We start from the raw sequence: 17,577 nt of genomic DNA on the forward strand, positions 1-17,577 counted from the left end.
CTAGCAGTAAGAAGCTATACCATTTTGATTTTTTCTTAATTATTAAATCCAAAATGATGGAAAAAAACAACTTTAGGACATTCCGTTGAACATACGTTTCCTCCAGTGAGAGGAGAGGAAGAATGAATATGTTCCACCCAGGTCAACTGCTGAGAAAGCTCTCAGATCAACACAATCCAGCACCTATATACATCCTCACCAATTAAAACAAAATTACTGGAGACAGAAAAATTACTGGAGACAGAAAAATTACATCAAGACATCAGTATTTTCCTACTAGCTAATCTACAAAGATACAAATACAAGAAGAACGATGCTTTAAAGACAGGAACAGTAGTGACATACAAATAATGTAACAGTCACATTACATGAGCTGTCCCATCATTTCAAATTCTTCACTCCCCTTTCACAGGTAGCTACTGATTACTCCTTAAAAGAAGTAAGGGATGGGCATAATTCTCACTGAAGTAATTTTGCATCACTTTTTAAAAAGATGCATTTAACCTCTGTGTGAAAACACAGCAAGCTTCCCTGTCTAGCCTACTTAATCTGCAAAAATTGTTTTAATTGTAAATTTTAATTGTCCTGCTAAAGATTACGTTTCCTCTTAACATGTAAGGTTACCTAATACCTAAGTTGCTAATAATTGGCTAAGATATATAAATGATACATATATTTGAGTATACATGTGTCTGTTTGACCCAGTTAAGAAATACTGTTCATACAAATTATCCTCAGCATTAGATAATCTGTTCTGTCACCTTTAGTTTGCACTGCATCTGTTTCATCTCTAAATCAATGCTCTTTGAAGGAGGTGGTGTGTCTTCATTCTTGCCAGCAGTTTGAGACAGATGTTCTCTCAACTTCAATTTTCCTTGTAAATCTTCCTTCTCCTGTTGCCATTTGGCCAGGTTGGAGGTCAACACCTGTTTTACAAACAGAAGAAACAATCACAATTGCATTCTAAAAATATTTCTGCTTGCCCATAAAAGATGCCCCTCTCTACAGAATTCAAGAGGAATGAAGCAGTATATATTACCTATAATTATATTACAAATATATATATATATGAAAAATATATCAAATTATATATAATTATATAGCCGCTATTTAAATTCTCTAGTCCACACAATGATCAAATCCAGCAGGAAAAGATAATCCAACTAACATTAAAAACTAAAGTACTTTTTTTTAAAAGGCAAGTTAATTCTATTTTGATTGTACACATTGCTATTTTAACCACGACAGGCAAAAATTATCATAGAAAACTCTAGAAGTAGTTACTGTTGAAACTTGTTTAAATAAAGTGCCTCTGAGTCAGCAATGATTTCTACATAGAGAATGAAGAAATACCAAGGTGTCCCAGGCACCAAAGAGTACTAAAGGTGGTTAAATGTCAAATCTGTTTTAATGGTGACCACTGTAAGCTCTCTTGAATTGCTGTGTTGACAACTGCTATAAAACATACATCCTTCTCTTGGCTTTTGTTTTGATATTTGTAGGGCTTGTAGAGGTTAAAGCAAAGTGGACCAGCTGCACTAAATATCTTCTGGTTGGCTGGTCTTTACTCATGTTGTGTTATTTCTTCCCTTTCACACAAATGCACCATAGCCAGAGAACCACATATTCCATAACCTTGACTCTAGGGCTGAGGTACTTAAGTGGTAAAAGCCAAGCTGGAGCAGGACGGGATAACAGATGTTAGTTGTTTATTCCACTGGGTAGGTCTTACCACCCTATACTGCAGCCAAAACGCTTCTCATTTAGCAACATAAATGCTAAGTCCAATTAGCAGATGAGGCTTGTTAGGGATTTAGTTCAAATAAATAACATGCAAACAAACTCTCAGTCTTGTTGCACTTGATTGACAACTTACAAGACTTATTCAATCTTTGTAATAACATATGTAACAGTATCCCTTCTAGAGGTAAACTTTTAAATAAAATACTTGTTTTAATTTGTAAATTTTAATTTAAATAATATTGAACATGGTTCTGTGAACAGGGAAAATGAAATCATCTTCATACTAGTGGTTAACTTTCACAAATCTGCAGTTAGCCAAAAGCCAACAATGGCCTAACAACTCTGCACCTTGACAAAGTAATTGCAGTACTATCTTACTATTCCAAAGAAGATTGTAGTAAGGTCATTTTACATATGGGTATATTATACAAAATGGTATAGAAATCTGTCAAAAGGCAAGAAAATCTTCATTTTTGAAGAATCCTGATAGGAAACTGGAGAAGATACTATGGCTTGAAGTGACTAAATGTGTGCTCTATTTTTTTCTGGTACACATAAAAAACCCTGTGGTTAAGAGAAAGTTAGTGCTCTATTTCCAAGCACCTTATTATTTAACTAATAAGCAGATTTTATACTGTTTGATATTATATACATGTGTTTAGATACACATACATGTCCATATGATTTTATAACATAGATCACATGAAGATCACATATATATCTAAATAAAAGAAAAAACTACTTCTGGGAATGTTTATTCCCATTATGAATGACAGGAGAAAGCCTGCAGATTTTTAATTAGCTTAAAAAATACCACAGAAAAAAGTAAATGCACCATTTATCTAGAGTTAAAACTGTAACCATAATTCACACTTAAGTGCATTTATTAAAGCCAACAGTCAGTTTACACACATATCTGAGATAAGCACTGTTCTTAGTAAAGGGGTTAGTCTTTCCATTTTCTTCTGCAACTGCTGTCATTATTGAACAAGAGATAAATAGTGTTAATGTATTTTCTAATTGGTTATTCTTTAATCTGATATATTATTCTCACCATTAATACAGTCTGAGTAAAAGACAAAATGAAGTCTCCTTTTAGTAAGCAAGAACAGTAGTAGTAGTAGTAGTACAAAAAAGATATAGTATGGAAAGATACAAGGTTAGGTTAATTTGTCCAATATAGCCAGTACTTCTACATGCAGAATTTCATTATTCACTGTCTCTATAATAAATTATTCATAAAAAGGAAAGGGAAAAAAAAAAAAGCATAGCTAGATCAATATCTCTGATTAAAATTGCCCCCATATCTGCCTAAGTTAGCTTGTGACTCTCAGAAGTTTCTTAGGCTCTTGTTGTCATCCAAATGCATCTGCTCTGAAAGGCTATGATTGCAGTAGCCACATTCCTCAAAACAAAAGCAAATATGTTGAAAAAGCAAAGACATTCATGGGACAGGTGCCAAAGACTATGCTATGTTTGTTATAAAATATACTTAAGTGAGCACACAGAAAAAAAAAATTTAGAATTTGAATTTACATAAATTCAGCACCAGAACTAGAGGGGTGAAGTGAAAGTAGTACATGACACACAAGACAATGCTCTCACAACTTACCAAAGCTGACAAAGACAGACACAATTAGAATCAGAGATATTGAGGAGGTTGTCTCTTAACAGCTCTGGAGACAATGTAAATGGTGTTACAGGGTAGATAATTATATTGCTTTGTTCTTCTACTTGCAGTATATTGAAAGGGAATGTGAAAATTCTATATAAATCTATGTAGGAAAAACAGCCCTCCATGCCCTAGCAAGATATTTGTGCCTAAAAGATACTCCTTGCATTTACTTAACTAAGAAGCAAGTTTGTTACTCCTCTATACCTGACCATTTGCTAAATTTTAGGTCGAGTCTTTTTTTTTCATTTTTCTTTTTTAGACACAGGGGGTTTTTGTGTGTGTGTGTGTGTGCTACCATGCACACAAATCCTGAGTGACAGAGTAAAAAGGATTTACTCCAGGGGAAGAGGTCACCGGGATGCAAGGTAGAATCTTAAACACCAGATAGACCAGATGTTGGTAAAGGCAGGCTACCGCTGTTCCTCCACAATGTAGCGGCCTTTGTCTGCTGCACCTCCTCCAGAGTGTCTTGGCTTAGCAGATGTTTATAGATTCAATATTTTAACATTCATCTATCTTAATCACCTTGCTCCTGCTATACTCATGACACTCTGTTCTGCTGTACACAAAGGGTAAGTGATGAAATCTCAGTTTCTATATAGTCAATGTAAAACTTCCAGTGACTCAGCAAGGCTTTTACTATAAGCCCCCTGCTCAACACAATAGATACAATTAAGGCCCTATGGATTAATGCAGGAAGCTGCTGGAATGGCCTAATACTCCTTGGCATCACAGCGACCCTGTGATGAATTTCTAGCACAGTTTACAGCTCTCCTACTTCAAGTGGCATGAATGAAAATGACATTTCTGTTGGTAATGGCTGATATTGCATCATCACTGCTGTATAGGTTTTTGCAGATTATCTAGAATGTATTTTTAGGCAAAATTATAAAATAGGAAGTAAATCATGTATTCTTGAAACTCTTTTTAAACAATGACATAACCTTATTTTACTTCTCATTTCCTAATCATACTACAACTAACATAAATATCCTCAGATGTGTAAAAATGATATTTGCTATGAAGTTTTGTATCCTAGAATCACGATAGACAAAAACCTTAGAAAAAAACAAACTTAAAATGTGCAGATATGTCTGTAAGAAACTTAAAACATATTTCTTTTTTTCTCTAAGAAACCTTGCTATAGTAGGCAATAAAATAAGTTTGCTATAAGTATAGCTACAGTAGCAAGTTTTATTTTGAAATCTAACTCTGCTCATCTGAAGGTTTTACACAGATGTTATTTTCTCACTTGATCATGAAAAAATATACCTGATAAATAGTCCCTGTTGCACACAAAACCCATGAAAAACATATTTGCAGGCATAGAGTTAGTAAAGGTATTAGGTATTTATGATTTTACACACTGTTTCAAATGTTATTTTAACATAATGACAAACTATTTATAACATCCCAGGTAAAATTTGTTTGAGTTAGCCCTAGTAATCTTGACTGTGTTTTTTTCTCTTGATTCAAACACTACTACTACCTGGATGGTTACAGGAAAAAAAAAAAAAAGGCTAAAATTAACACAGATGCTATGTAGCTATCTGAAACTATGAAGAGATATACACCAGACTAAAAAGCCCTCTGTGTGATCATATGGAGAAAAAAAGCAGGTAACTCCAAATCCTTAGTAAAAGGTTTTTCATGAAAGTACTAGAAGTGGTTTATTATTTAGTATTAGTGACATGAAGATAAAATATGAAACAGAACAGCACCTTTATATCCTAAACTAAAACAAACACATGCAAAGGCAACAGCACGTTCTAAAATGTAAAAGTTGTGATTTATTCTTCTGAAATTTTAGTAAACTCTATTTCTGAGTTGCTATATTTTTTCCACCAAATGCTGCTATGAGCAATTCACTGTTTCACAAAATGTCAAGTAAATGAAGGTAATATAGAGGACTTTTTGCCAGTGCTTTATGTAGTTGTTAGACTTCAGTAGCCTTTAGAGACCATTAAGTACCCTTTGGCTAATTGGCCAATGGTAGATTAATCCTCTTTTTATTCCAGCAGCACTATTTTAACACCCTTTGCACTCTGTCAGTGTAGTATCTGAATGACAAAATAATATTGTGCATGAATAATAATAAGAAAAGTTAAATTAACATTTAATATTTCACATGCCGTACCTATGTGTCAGGGAAAAAAAACTCTCCTCAAGCCACTGACATTCAACTTTTTAAAACAATCTCATGTTGACACCTTACTGAAGTGAATCTTCCTAATTACTGCTAATTGCCTATCAAGAAAAAAAAAACTTTCCTTGAAGTGCAGTTGTCTAGTATAGATGAACATAGCTCCAATGTGCATAATAAAGACAGGCATGACACTTGAGGTATGCTACATTATTGTGAGGTCATACTAAATATGGTTTGCAATGAACAAAGCAGCTTTTAAAGATGTTTAAGGCATTGAAAATGTCAATCTCTCATGAAGTGTTTAAATTAGCTCCCAGCAGAGAAATACAGGTAGATAAGAAATACATGCAGATAAGAGGTATACTTCTCAACTCACGTATTTTACTGATGAAAAATCATAGTTGTTCTATTGATAATGCACTGTAACACAACTGCAACTAATCAGCTTTATAAAACAGTATTTACACTGTTGTCTACAGAATAGCCCTTTCATACATATAAATCATTCAGCTGGAATATATTCACAATCACTAAGAGAGAAAAACTCTTATTAAAGTCTTTCATTGTCCTCATAATCACATGCTAGTAGTGATCAGAGTAATCGTAATTGAAAAAGGCCTATTTACTGTATACCACTTCATAAAGAAACATTTTATTTCTAAATTTAATTCAACTGTTTTATAGCTAATTTATAGCTAAATTTATTCTATCTATTTATGTGACCTATAAAAGCCTAGTATCACAACATTTGATTTGGCTATGGCATCTTCTGGAATAATAAAATAAAATCAATAAAATAAAATCAGAGCAGATGGAACTATTTTAAATTTGTCTTTTTGTTTTCGTAAATAATTATAACACCACATAGATGGCAAATATCTGTTGTAGATAAACAGACAAACATTAATGTATAAATGAAAGAGAGTAATACATTTTGGGCCCAGTTCTCCAAGAAATCATCTTCTGTTATAACCAACAGACAAGCTTGAGTACAGAACTGCACACTGTGCAATTAAATATTTTCAAATAAATAATGGAAAATGAAAAAGTTTTAGTAATTATATAGTTAACCATTATTTAATATGACGAAAATGCTTTTGAAACAATCCATATGTATAATGATAACACAGTTCAAAGATAAGAATTTGACCTGCAGCAATTCTATTTTAGCATGAGCTTTCTATCACTTTCATCTCATGTCTCTGTATGAGTAAATATTGCTGTGTCCTATGCTTAATTTCTATACACACTAAGAATACTAGCTTGCTTTCATAGTGAAGCAGATGTAGCACTCCATCTGTCCTTAAAAATTTCAAAGGAATAAGGACTATTAACTATATATGTAACATATAAGTAGTTTCATTATGATCAATTACGTGACAACAGCTATGTGCAGTTGTCTAGGGACTGAGTTTCCAATGCAGACAGGCAAACTGCCCCAATACATGGATGTGCAGGACCTTGTCCATAAGGCCTTAGTATTTTGGGATAAAAATTACAGAACTAAAATGAAATTAATACTTCTTTAAGATAAAAATACTTATCACAGTATAATATACTATATATGCTACATAACTAATTCTACACAGGCAAAACATACTAAATTTTTAATATTAAATGAAATAATTATCATATAATCAGAAATATTTCACAGTATTTTGTCCCAGTTGAAAATATCAAGCCAGTTGTAAAGATGGTGATGAAGTTTAAAACAAATGTTCTCATGTACCCAACTTTGCTATTTAACGAAGTCTAAATAGCAAATAGTTCAATAGTTCACTTGGGTATTACACCACCTAACATTCCTCATGCACATTCAAGCAAAAATTTGCATCAAGATTTCCACATCTTTGTATGGCAGTATACGAATTTCCTGCAATTTTACTGATTTTCTATATAAGACATGGAATCCATGCAATCTTTTCTAGGTTTTACTGCAAGATTTTTTTGCAGGGTTACACAGTATTTATCCTTTTTTTCACCAAACACGTGAGTTGAGGCTAACTCATAAAGCTAGAAAATTGAATTTTTCATCTAGGGTCAGGGATAGTGCTTGCCATATTCCCCCTGCTTGATCTTACTACATCTAAGCACTGCAAATGAACTACTTGCATGAGAGCCAGTCAGGGAATTTCACAATCCCTACAACTCATTACGAATTTAACAGCAGCAATACTAAGTATTCATATGTTTCAGATAACACATACAAATATGCTGCACTAAAACTCATTGGGGGAAAAAATTAATAATGCTTCCATCTGTTTTCCATACAGCTCCCATAAAATAGAGAGAAACCAAAATGAAAATGCTACTTTAGACTGGTTTTAAACTTTCTTTTGATTTTCTTACTTATTTCCAAAGCATGTAACTTTATATCTTTAAAAATTAAAATTATTTTTAAATGAATCTATAAGCAAGAAAGAGACAAAACGGCCAAAAGAATGGTGAAATACAAATTTAACCTCTCCTCGTTTCCATCTGTTTTAGAGAGAACCATTTTCTATTAAATACTACTCCATCTCTGGCATTAGTTGGCAGATATTCTGTGCTTGTAGGGAAAGCCATACAGTAGTCTCCTCTTTATATATTGTTTTTATTTTCTTAAATTTCAACTTTTGAACAGTCAGAGACTGTTTTTTGTTAACTTATAGAAAACATGTCTAAAAGATAGAAAAATTATGAAGACAACTGTACACTAATTTTATACAATTATTTATACTTACAATTTGTAACTGCTTCAGATATCAACAAAAGCTGAAAAAATGGTCTCAGATGGACTGCTGTGAAAAAGCAAGCCAATTTAAGTGTATGCTGCATTAAAAAATCTAATTACTGGAAAAGTTCAATATTCTCACAGAACAGGATGAAATTACAAATACATGACAAAGTGTTCAGAAAAAAAATAAAAAGGTAAAAATCCTGGAATTTTCCTAGACTCAGATGATACTGTGATACTGTGCAAATATTAATGAATTATTTAAATTTGTATATAAGAAAATAAAGGCATATTGCTAGGCATTTCTCAGAGGTGTGTGCAAGCTGATGACAGGCACTGTTAGGATGATGCAAAGACAGGGATATTTTTCAAAATCATGAATTGCATTTAAAAATTACCACTACAATACATTGCATATAAATTAAAGTGGTAATTTATCCCTGGATTCTTGTAAATGAACCCCCACAGTCTTATTTTTAATTTGTAATTTATGTTATCATTGGAATTCTTGCTAAAATTACAGGCATAAATGAACAGTTTAGGGTAAAGTACTCCTTACGTTACATATTAAATAGCTGAAGAGACCATCACAAGAAAAGTGGTTTTCATCCTAATGTATAAAACAAAATATACTTTCCCTTTATCATGATTATCATGAAAATGATGACTCATTTGGGCAATTAGCTATTTTTACACACAGGAACAGTTTGAGGACACCGTTGTAGTTGTGCCTGATCCCTGCAATTCAATGTCCCAGCTTGAAGCAGACCGATCACTGCTGTATCTTAGTACTTCCTCATTGTTTTCTGCTTGCTTCACTGACATAAGAGTATAAAACCAAGTCACACATTTCTGCTTGGTCTGCATAATACCATGAAGACCACAGCACCACCTTTGAATCTATGAATGAAGAGAAAACTGTGCCCCAGAGTAAATCCTTTTCCATCACCTGTGACTCCTTGAGGCACACTACAGTTTCCTACACAGTGTTCATTGCTGAGAAGGAAAGCTGAAGCTCCTGCCACATTAGGCATCCAAGGCAGTCTATGAGTGATGTAAAATAAACCTGAACATGACATCAGCTATTGGAACAGTCCATTAATTGCCCATGAAACTTCAGGAGAGAAAAACAGATCACACTATTAAATTGGCTGAAAAAGACCTTCAGGTCCACCCATAACATAACACTGACAGATGGTGCAAAGCTAGTAAGGAAGTATAGCTGTTCTTCTACCTCCTCTAGAAGTAAGTGAGTCCATGAGCTCCATGCACTTCAGGCAAACAACTGTGCCTTCAAAACCACAAACTGTTCCCTTAGGGTTACAAGGACATTCTGTTAGGGATGCCAAAGAACCCTGTGAACCAGTACTCATTGTCTGCAACAGCTAGGATCCAAAGTAGAGCAAAAATAGGACAGTCGTAAGGAGGGAATGCTATAGGTAGCTGTGTTTTAAAAGAAATCACAGGTGTACTTCCCAGGTACCAATTTTTCATCTCAGAAGTGGTCTTAGTCCTCCTATTCCTTTATGCCTAGAAAGACAAAAATCAAATGCAGTCTGAAGGCTCAAGTATCTTCCTTGGTACAGTGGTAAGAATGGCTGTACTCTTCTGGTTTGTACTGCTGGCTATGAACATGTCTTTTGAACTTTCTTCCTGTACTGAAAGGGAGTAGATAGAACAACAGAGCACCAGTATTAACTTTTAATAAGAATTTTGCAAGTTATTATCACAGGCAGCTTTAACAAGGGATTGTGGGAATGAGGAAGTTAGAGTCCAGTGCAAGCCCTGACAAAAATGCCAATTGCCATTGTGCAATAAACTAGACAAAGAAACCTCAGAGCAAGATAGGTAAAAGAACAGGGTCAAACACAGAAAACTGGTGCTTAGCAGAAGACCTAATAGTGCTGAATTTCTGAAATCTGGAAGACTCCAAAAGAATTGTGGGGCCAAATATTTTTCTTTCTGACATTGTTCCCTCAAGGGCAAGAGATGGCAGCTGTTGCTATGGTCCTGCTTTCTGACCGTCGATACAATACACTAGAAAACAAGGAGTAATAATAAGCTGTCAGGAAGAAAAAGAGAATTTGGTACTCAAGGAGTTAAAGTTTGCACAGTGGTCATGCTAGTTCCATTGTTCAAACTCTTCACTATTAAGGTATTTTTCCTGTGCTAGTTACCAAAAAAAAAAAAAAAAAAAAAAAAAAAAAAAAAAAAAAAAAAAAGTCCATCCATTTGAGAATGAGGACAAAAGAATTAATTGCTACAAGAGAAAGACTGGTAATGATGTCAAGAATACACTGAATTTAGCACACGTGCAAAACAGTGTAGGTAATTATTCCTGAAAATTTTGTTTTAACTCCAGAGAATATTCTCCTGGCAGCTTTCTGCAGTTCTACACTGCCCTCAGAGAGAAAATTTGCCTTACACCTAAATCAACTTTCTTGAAAAATTAAAACTATTCTCCTTAAAGGAGATGGAAGTATAAACTGACAACTAGCCCTTTTAAATAATCTTCTACACAGTGGAAGGTGGTGTTACACTCTTTCAGTCCTTTCCACTTATCTGCTAGTTTATACATTTCATTAATTACACTCCTTTAATTTTTTCTCCTAGTTATCATGTTCAAAACTTCTAAAAATAATTATCCTTTCTTCCAATGTCTTTAATTTCTGTGTGGTGCCTAAAATAAGACACAATATTTCATAGAGTGCCTTGACACTGATAAGTAGCAAAATAAATGTTGTCTGCTAAGTTCTCTGTAAGAAATAATCCCTGACATGCTGGCAACAATTCTACTATGAAGAAAATAGATTTGAGAAGCAGGTGGCCTTCATGCTATGAAATACTTGCATGTTCCTGAGAAACAGATGCCAGTATTCATCCAACCTGTGGAATTCTGCAAAATAAACACACATACCCACAAGCACACACACAAAAAACCCAACCCAAAAATCAAACAAAAAACCACAACCAACCAACCCAAACCAACCAACCAACCAAAAAAAATCCTAAACCAACCAGCTACAATTTTGGCTTTTTGCACATCTCCTAAGTTTGCATCTCACATATGTCAATCTTGTAAAGGAAGGGTTAGCATATAAAAATATAAGTAAACAACACATATAATAATAATAACAACAACAACAACAACCCAATTTATGCAAATACATTTTCACAACCAAAAGCTTCCACACCCCTCTTGGTTTACTGTATTTTAAAGTAAATATATGGGAAAAACACTTCAAAAAGTAGTGCGTAGGTACATTTGAGTGATCTTTCACAAATGATATTTAAATCTTGATTTAGTCTTCTGGAATTCAAACTGCAGAAACTATCTTAGAGAAGTAAGAGAAAATCTTTGTCATACTTGGGGGAAAATCTTACTGTAGCCAAACTCAAAGCCTTCACTTCAATAATGCCTCTTTTTTCCTGCCTAAACTAGTAACTGATTTTTTAAAATAAAATTCTCTGGGGACTTTTCTAAAAGTTTAATGTTTAAATTTGAAAAGTATTGGCAAGTATAAAAATAATTATTTTTATCTTCATGACTTAACTTCCAGATTGTTACTGTTAAACCATGCTAGTGTGTGGTGCCTTGAACATGAAAATTAATAACCGAAGCTCTTTTTTACACATTAAAACAATTCCCTTTAATGAGACAGTGCAACACCCATTTGCAGATTAAAGTGATTCTGTTGCTGAAACACTGAATTATTATTATTATTATTATTATTATTATTATTATTATTATTATTATTATTATTATTATTAAAGTCATATTTGACCCTTTACAAGTAGATAAATAGTGTATGGAAATTTTATTTTTAATTTTTTACCTCGGTTTTAATTTTTTTTCACATGACACTCTTGATACTAAGAAAACATGCAGCCTTCTCCAACCATAATTTATAAAGTCACAAAATATGTAAATATCAGCATTTTGGCAGTTTTATTTCTAGCATCAGTCACACACCCTTTCTGACGACTGCTGATTATTAAGATCTTAATGATAAACATGAATTGCAACACACCTCTAAAGGCAAAGTGAAGCAAAAAAACTTATCAATTCTTTAGAAAACATAAGCAGAATTTCCTAGTTGGAATGGCACAGGAACTGACATTTTCTTACCAACAGAAGAGAAATTAGACACCTGCCATGTTTAGATCACTTTCATGACTGGAAATATTGTTCCCCCAAGTGACCTAAATACCCGAGTAAAACAGTATGAATATATTGTACAGGGTGTTCCTAGCGATAATCATACTTTCTTCAACACCTAATACAAAATACAGACATTGCTTTAACAAATACCACTTGGCTGATCTAGAAGATAGGACAAAGGACTAAGACAGTCACGTCCAATTCCTCATGGATTCTCAGCTTGGATACTGGGTTTTGTACAGTTTACCTTATGAACATGATCCGAGTGACATTTCACAAATTCCTGGATAAATGTTGCTACCCTCTGCCAGGAGAGAGACAGGCTGTGTCATGCACAGATCAATAACAGCACTGTGTTTCATCAGTCTCAAAATCAAAAGTGCTTCATCTAGCAAAAGCCATGGCCCTTGAGGATCACACATATATAAACTGAACACTCTACACAGGATGTCTACTAAAAAGCTGCCAGTGTAAAGGCAGGTGTAGAAATACACAGGGAGTACACATAGATAAGAAAACAAGTATTTCTGTATATAATGAAGTTTTAAACTCTTTTTTTTTATGAAAAGTAAGAAAAAAACCCACAAAGCAGCAGAAAAATAAAAACATGACAATCCAATATTCATAATCTTTTGCAGAATTTACTGTTTCCCACTGCTCACTTTTCCTCATTGCTAACTTTATTTTCTAGTAATAGAGCTTGTAAAAGTTGTATCTTTCAGAATATGCAGCACCTTTAGACCTATGGTTGAAATTACTCTTTACCAGAATGTCTTTCCCTAATTTGTATCACAGTAAATTTAGTTTTCTTTTTCTTTTTTTGTGTAAATTTCTAGTGCAAACATACTTCAAAAAATAAGTATTTTTATTCTTTGTATGCCAAGACTTCAACAAAAGTTGAGTCTTTTATTGAGATTTTGACTCAAAAAAAGATTCATGAAAATGAAAAGCTTTCTCCTTTACATATTTCTCTACCTCAGTAAAAAGTGTTTCCTTACACTCAACTCTATATGTAGACCAAAGAACAGCAAAGAAATGTTAAAATGGTTCTCCTTTTCTGAATGTTTCTTGCCAAGATATGTACTATTTGGAGTTTTAGTATTTTCTTTATCAGCTCTCCAATCAGCATCTCTAAAGGGCTGTACCAGATCAGTGTAATCGCAAACTCAGTGCACATTACCCCACAAAACAAGGTTTTCCCTTCTCTTTGCACTTCTGCTAAAGATGAATCCTCTTTTAACATTCCTGTTGCACACTGTGAAACATTAACTTCCTTAAGGTTACTCCCTTCATTTCACTATCCATTTTTCACATGCCATGACTCTGTTGTATATTTGTATGTCTTGAGTGGTGAGGGCTTCTTCCTCTGCCTCAGAAGTTTTCTTTTACAACCCGATGTTTGAATGTCATTTTAACCCTCCTTGGTTTCAGTTATACCCTTACAAAACATTAGTTTGAATTTTCTTAAATCTATCACCTATCTTTACAGCTGTTCCCCACAGTACCCCTAAATGCATTCTGGGTTTCATCACAAAATACTGATGCTCAGCTGTTTAGTTCTTCAGATCAATGAGCAGTGTTACTAAGGTTGAGAACATGCCTTCCTGTTTTGTCTTTTCCATCAGTTAAGCTCACATCATAAAACACATCCCGTCTTTTTTTCATGCTTCCTACAGGTAACTTCTTCATTCTTCTACTCAGAAAGACTCTGACTACTGCTAACCACAAGCAGTTAATTTCTCTCTAATTCTTCTTTTTTAGACGAATTGTCCACTATCATTGCAATTCTCTGGCTCCAATTGGCAATGGTAAATTACAGACACACAGGAATTACAGACCTCATATCATATATAGCATGATTCTATTTTGTTTCAGTTCTGCATGCTTGAATCTTTTTTTCAATCTTCCTTTGATAGACTGAAGACCCTACAAGCAAATTTTTGTTTTCTCAGATATTTAAACTTGAATTACCTTTTTATCTCCTCCCTGAAAAGTTATTCTCTGGAATGGTATATTTTCAGATCCTTCTCATAAGTCTTCTTCAAATGTTTTTTTATTTCCAGCAATCTCTTTCTTGGGTTCTGGCTATTAAAGATACATGGAGTATTCCAGAAGTAGCCAAATCAGGCCAAGTATGAAGGAAAACATTCCCTCTGCTCCTATTATATGGCCTTCAGTTTATACGTTCAAGGACTACACTAGCATTTTTCACAATGGCAATGGGAGTTCACACACAGCTTATTGCTTACTGGGACTCTCATTTTTCTTCAGAGTCCCTGCTTCCCAAGAGACAGGCATTCAGCCTCGCTCAACATAAACCTGAGCAATGTATTAGTTTTCATTAGTTCCTAGTAAAGATTTCCTCATTACAAATACTGTGAAGTCATAATGATGTATACTTTTCAATCAGCCTCTGGCAGATGACTGAAAGCTTAAAATACCTGTCAATGGCTCAAGTTATCCTCTTGCACTGGATTGTGTTTTTTACATTACCACTAATTTTTAAAAAAGATTGAAAGATTTTACTTCAAAAACAAATATAAAAAAAAAAAACTGTAATAGATTTTATAGTATATCCAAATAGAACAGAAGCGTAAACCGTTCTATTGGGGGAAAAAAATAATGTTATAAGTCATGTGAAAAATCAACTGAAAAATTAATTTCATGGTACGTGAGACTCTGAACTAGCCAAAATGATTAAGTGGTACTTATATGCACCAATTTAATCTTAAGGCATGAAAAGAGACATTGAGTCCACACTTTGTTCCATGTGTCAGTGCTTAGCTCCATCCAAATACTAAGTAAAAAAAATCACGATGATTACTTTCCAAAAGTTATCTCATATGTATATTTTAATGAAAACCATCACTGTTGCACAGGAAAACACAACAAAAATAACTGAATGTTCTTAAAAGACCTCTAGACTTCTTGAGGTCACAGAAACAGTTTTGCAGTCCCATGACCCTGCTCCTTCAACTTCATGGGAAATTCAACTCCTCAAATAAGTAAAAAAAAAAAAAAAAAGTCTCTTGCCCATCCACCTATTACTTAAATATTTTTTGCTAACCACTCCTTAGCACTCTGTTCCATGAATCTTTATTGAGCCTTTCCAGGTCACAAACACTATCTTATTCAGGAAGCTGGTTTTTGGTTGGGTTTTGTTTGTTTGTTTGTTTGTTTTGGGTTGGGTTTTTTTTTTTCCTTTGAAAGCCAGAAAAATTTGTTCTATTTTTAAACTAATAACAAGATCCAATGCACAAGGAAAATTCGATCAAATCAAAGAGGAGGTAAAAAAAATATGCTACATATTGTATGGAATCCACAGAGTAAAACCTACAGGATGGTAAGTTCCAGTGTTTTACTCTAATATACATACAAGTACATTCTATTACTGTATTATATTATCAGATACATTAGATATGCTTATGGGTAAGTGTAGTAGCTCTATTTGTAACATTATAAGAACATGCTAAGCCTTCTGATTCTTTTAACAGAGAAGTATAATTTTTAGGATTTCTACAGCAATATAAATTGTACTGATTCTAAGTATATTCTATGAACTTCAAGAAGTCTCCACATTTTTTGCTTTTTCATATACTTTTCTAGAATTTGCCTAAGTTATTTCATTTTGAATGCAATATAATTCAACACTTAAAGTCTGAGTTTATGCCAACTGCTCTATTTAATTTATGAATGAGACTCATTTCCTACATGAAATGAACTTCAACTGTTGTTCATCAATAATTCAACAGGTCTACTGTAATTTTTCTTCAGAGATCAATATAAATGTAAAAGGTATTTTGCTTTATTTTTGTTTTGTAATGACAGCACAGTTCCATTAAATATTTTTTACAGTGTAGTTCTGTTCACAGAACTGACTTCTGGATGCTTTAAGTTTTCAGTGCAGCAAAGTAAAAAAATAAATGAAATGTAAAAAAAAAAAAAAAAAAAAAAAAAAAAATTGAAGTAGATGTCATCTAAAAAGGCAGCTACTTCATGTTTACCATTTGGCAAATTCCTCACTTTATTCCCAATCCAACACCTCTGACAGAATAGAAAATAGAAATTTGAAATGTTTTATAACAGCATCAATGCTGAATCACTAGTTTACCTGAGGAAAAAGCATGTAGAGATTTTCCCATTTAGTAACCAAAAAATCTGAACAAACATATCTAACCAGATGATCATGTTTCATTCCAGGCAGAATTTTGGACTAAGGCTTGAAAGAGGTAAATCCTAGTCTCACAGAGTCAGAGAACATTGTCTGTCTCCACTTCCAGCCTTTAAAATGTGACCTCATAGCCTGATTTTTAGGTTCAGCAAAGCTCAAAAAAAGCTGCAACATATTCAAATACTCATCACAATACTGTCACTTCAAAGCTTTCAAAAGTACAGCTAGGGACGAAAAATTTAACTTAAAATATAAATTCCATAAAATTGAAGTTTGAAGTACATTACAGAAATTTTTTCCTGTCTACAGATGATGTTGCTGACCAGGCCTGAACCACTGGTGAGGACAAGAATACAAAGATTGAATTTTGAATTATCTACTGTGCCTACAAAGAGGTCTCTATAAGGCAAACATACACAATTATAACAGCAGTGTGACCTCAGAGGGAAAAAAAAGACATAGAATTTAAATGTAGTCAAAGTTTGAGAAGGCTCCAGTCTCATAATGGCCTGTAGTTTAGTTCAATTTTTAGATAAACCTTTGCTCTGTTACACAGTATTTGCAAACTTTTGAAGAAGTTGGGCAGCACATCCTGCTTTACCATACTTTTATTTCTTCCGGTTTACCTTTACATTTCTGTGGCATTTTAAGAAAAAGTAGAATAGAACATTTACTGTTTTGGTGTGTTCCCCCCCCCCCTTTTTTTTTTTGAGAAAAAATGTTTACTTTTTTGAGAAAAAGTGTTTACTTCTATTTGAATATTTTGCCCAGAGACTGTGACCAAGATTACTCATTACTAGCAACTGGGAAAGGATAATCTGTGTGCTTCTGAAGAAAAGGGAGAAGAAATCTCCCATAAAAAGAGAAATCTCATTTCTCCTGGCATTTTTAGGAAAAGACTTCTTAAGTAGTCTCACAGAGTTATTTGTTTCATTACACTCTGTGCCAAAGATGGATGGTTCCA

The 17,577-nt window shown here is 33.6% G+C and overlaps 1 protein-coding gene across 2 annotated transcripts in view; it reads right to left on the bottom strand.

The window, feature by feature from the left end:
* CNTLN (centlein) overlaps positions 1 to 17,577 on the bottom strand; it is a 187,485-nt gene that overhangs the window by 32,419 nt on the left and 137,489 nt on the right. For both annotated transcript variants that reach the window (XM_071730388.1, XM_071730387.1), the window contains exon 18: positions 762 to 926. In XM_071730388.1, coding sequence (XP_071586489.1) covers positions 762 to 926 — 165 coding nt within the window. The remainder of the gene's footprint in view (positions 1 to 761; positions 927 to 17,577) is intronic.

This window comes from Heliangelus exortis, chromosome Z (genome assembly GCF_036169615.1).
Source record: "Heliangelus exortis chromosome Z, bHelExo1.hap1, whole genome shotgun sequence".
Classification (NCBI taxonomy): domain Eukaryota; kingdom Metazoa; phylum Chordata; class Aves; order Apodiformes; family Trochilidae; genus Heliangelus; species Heliangelus exortis.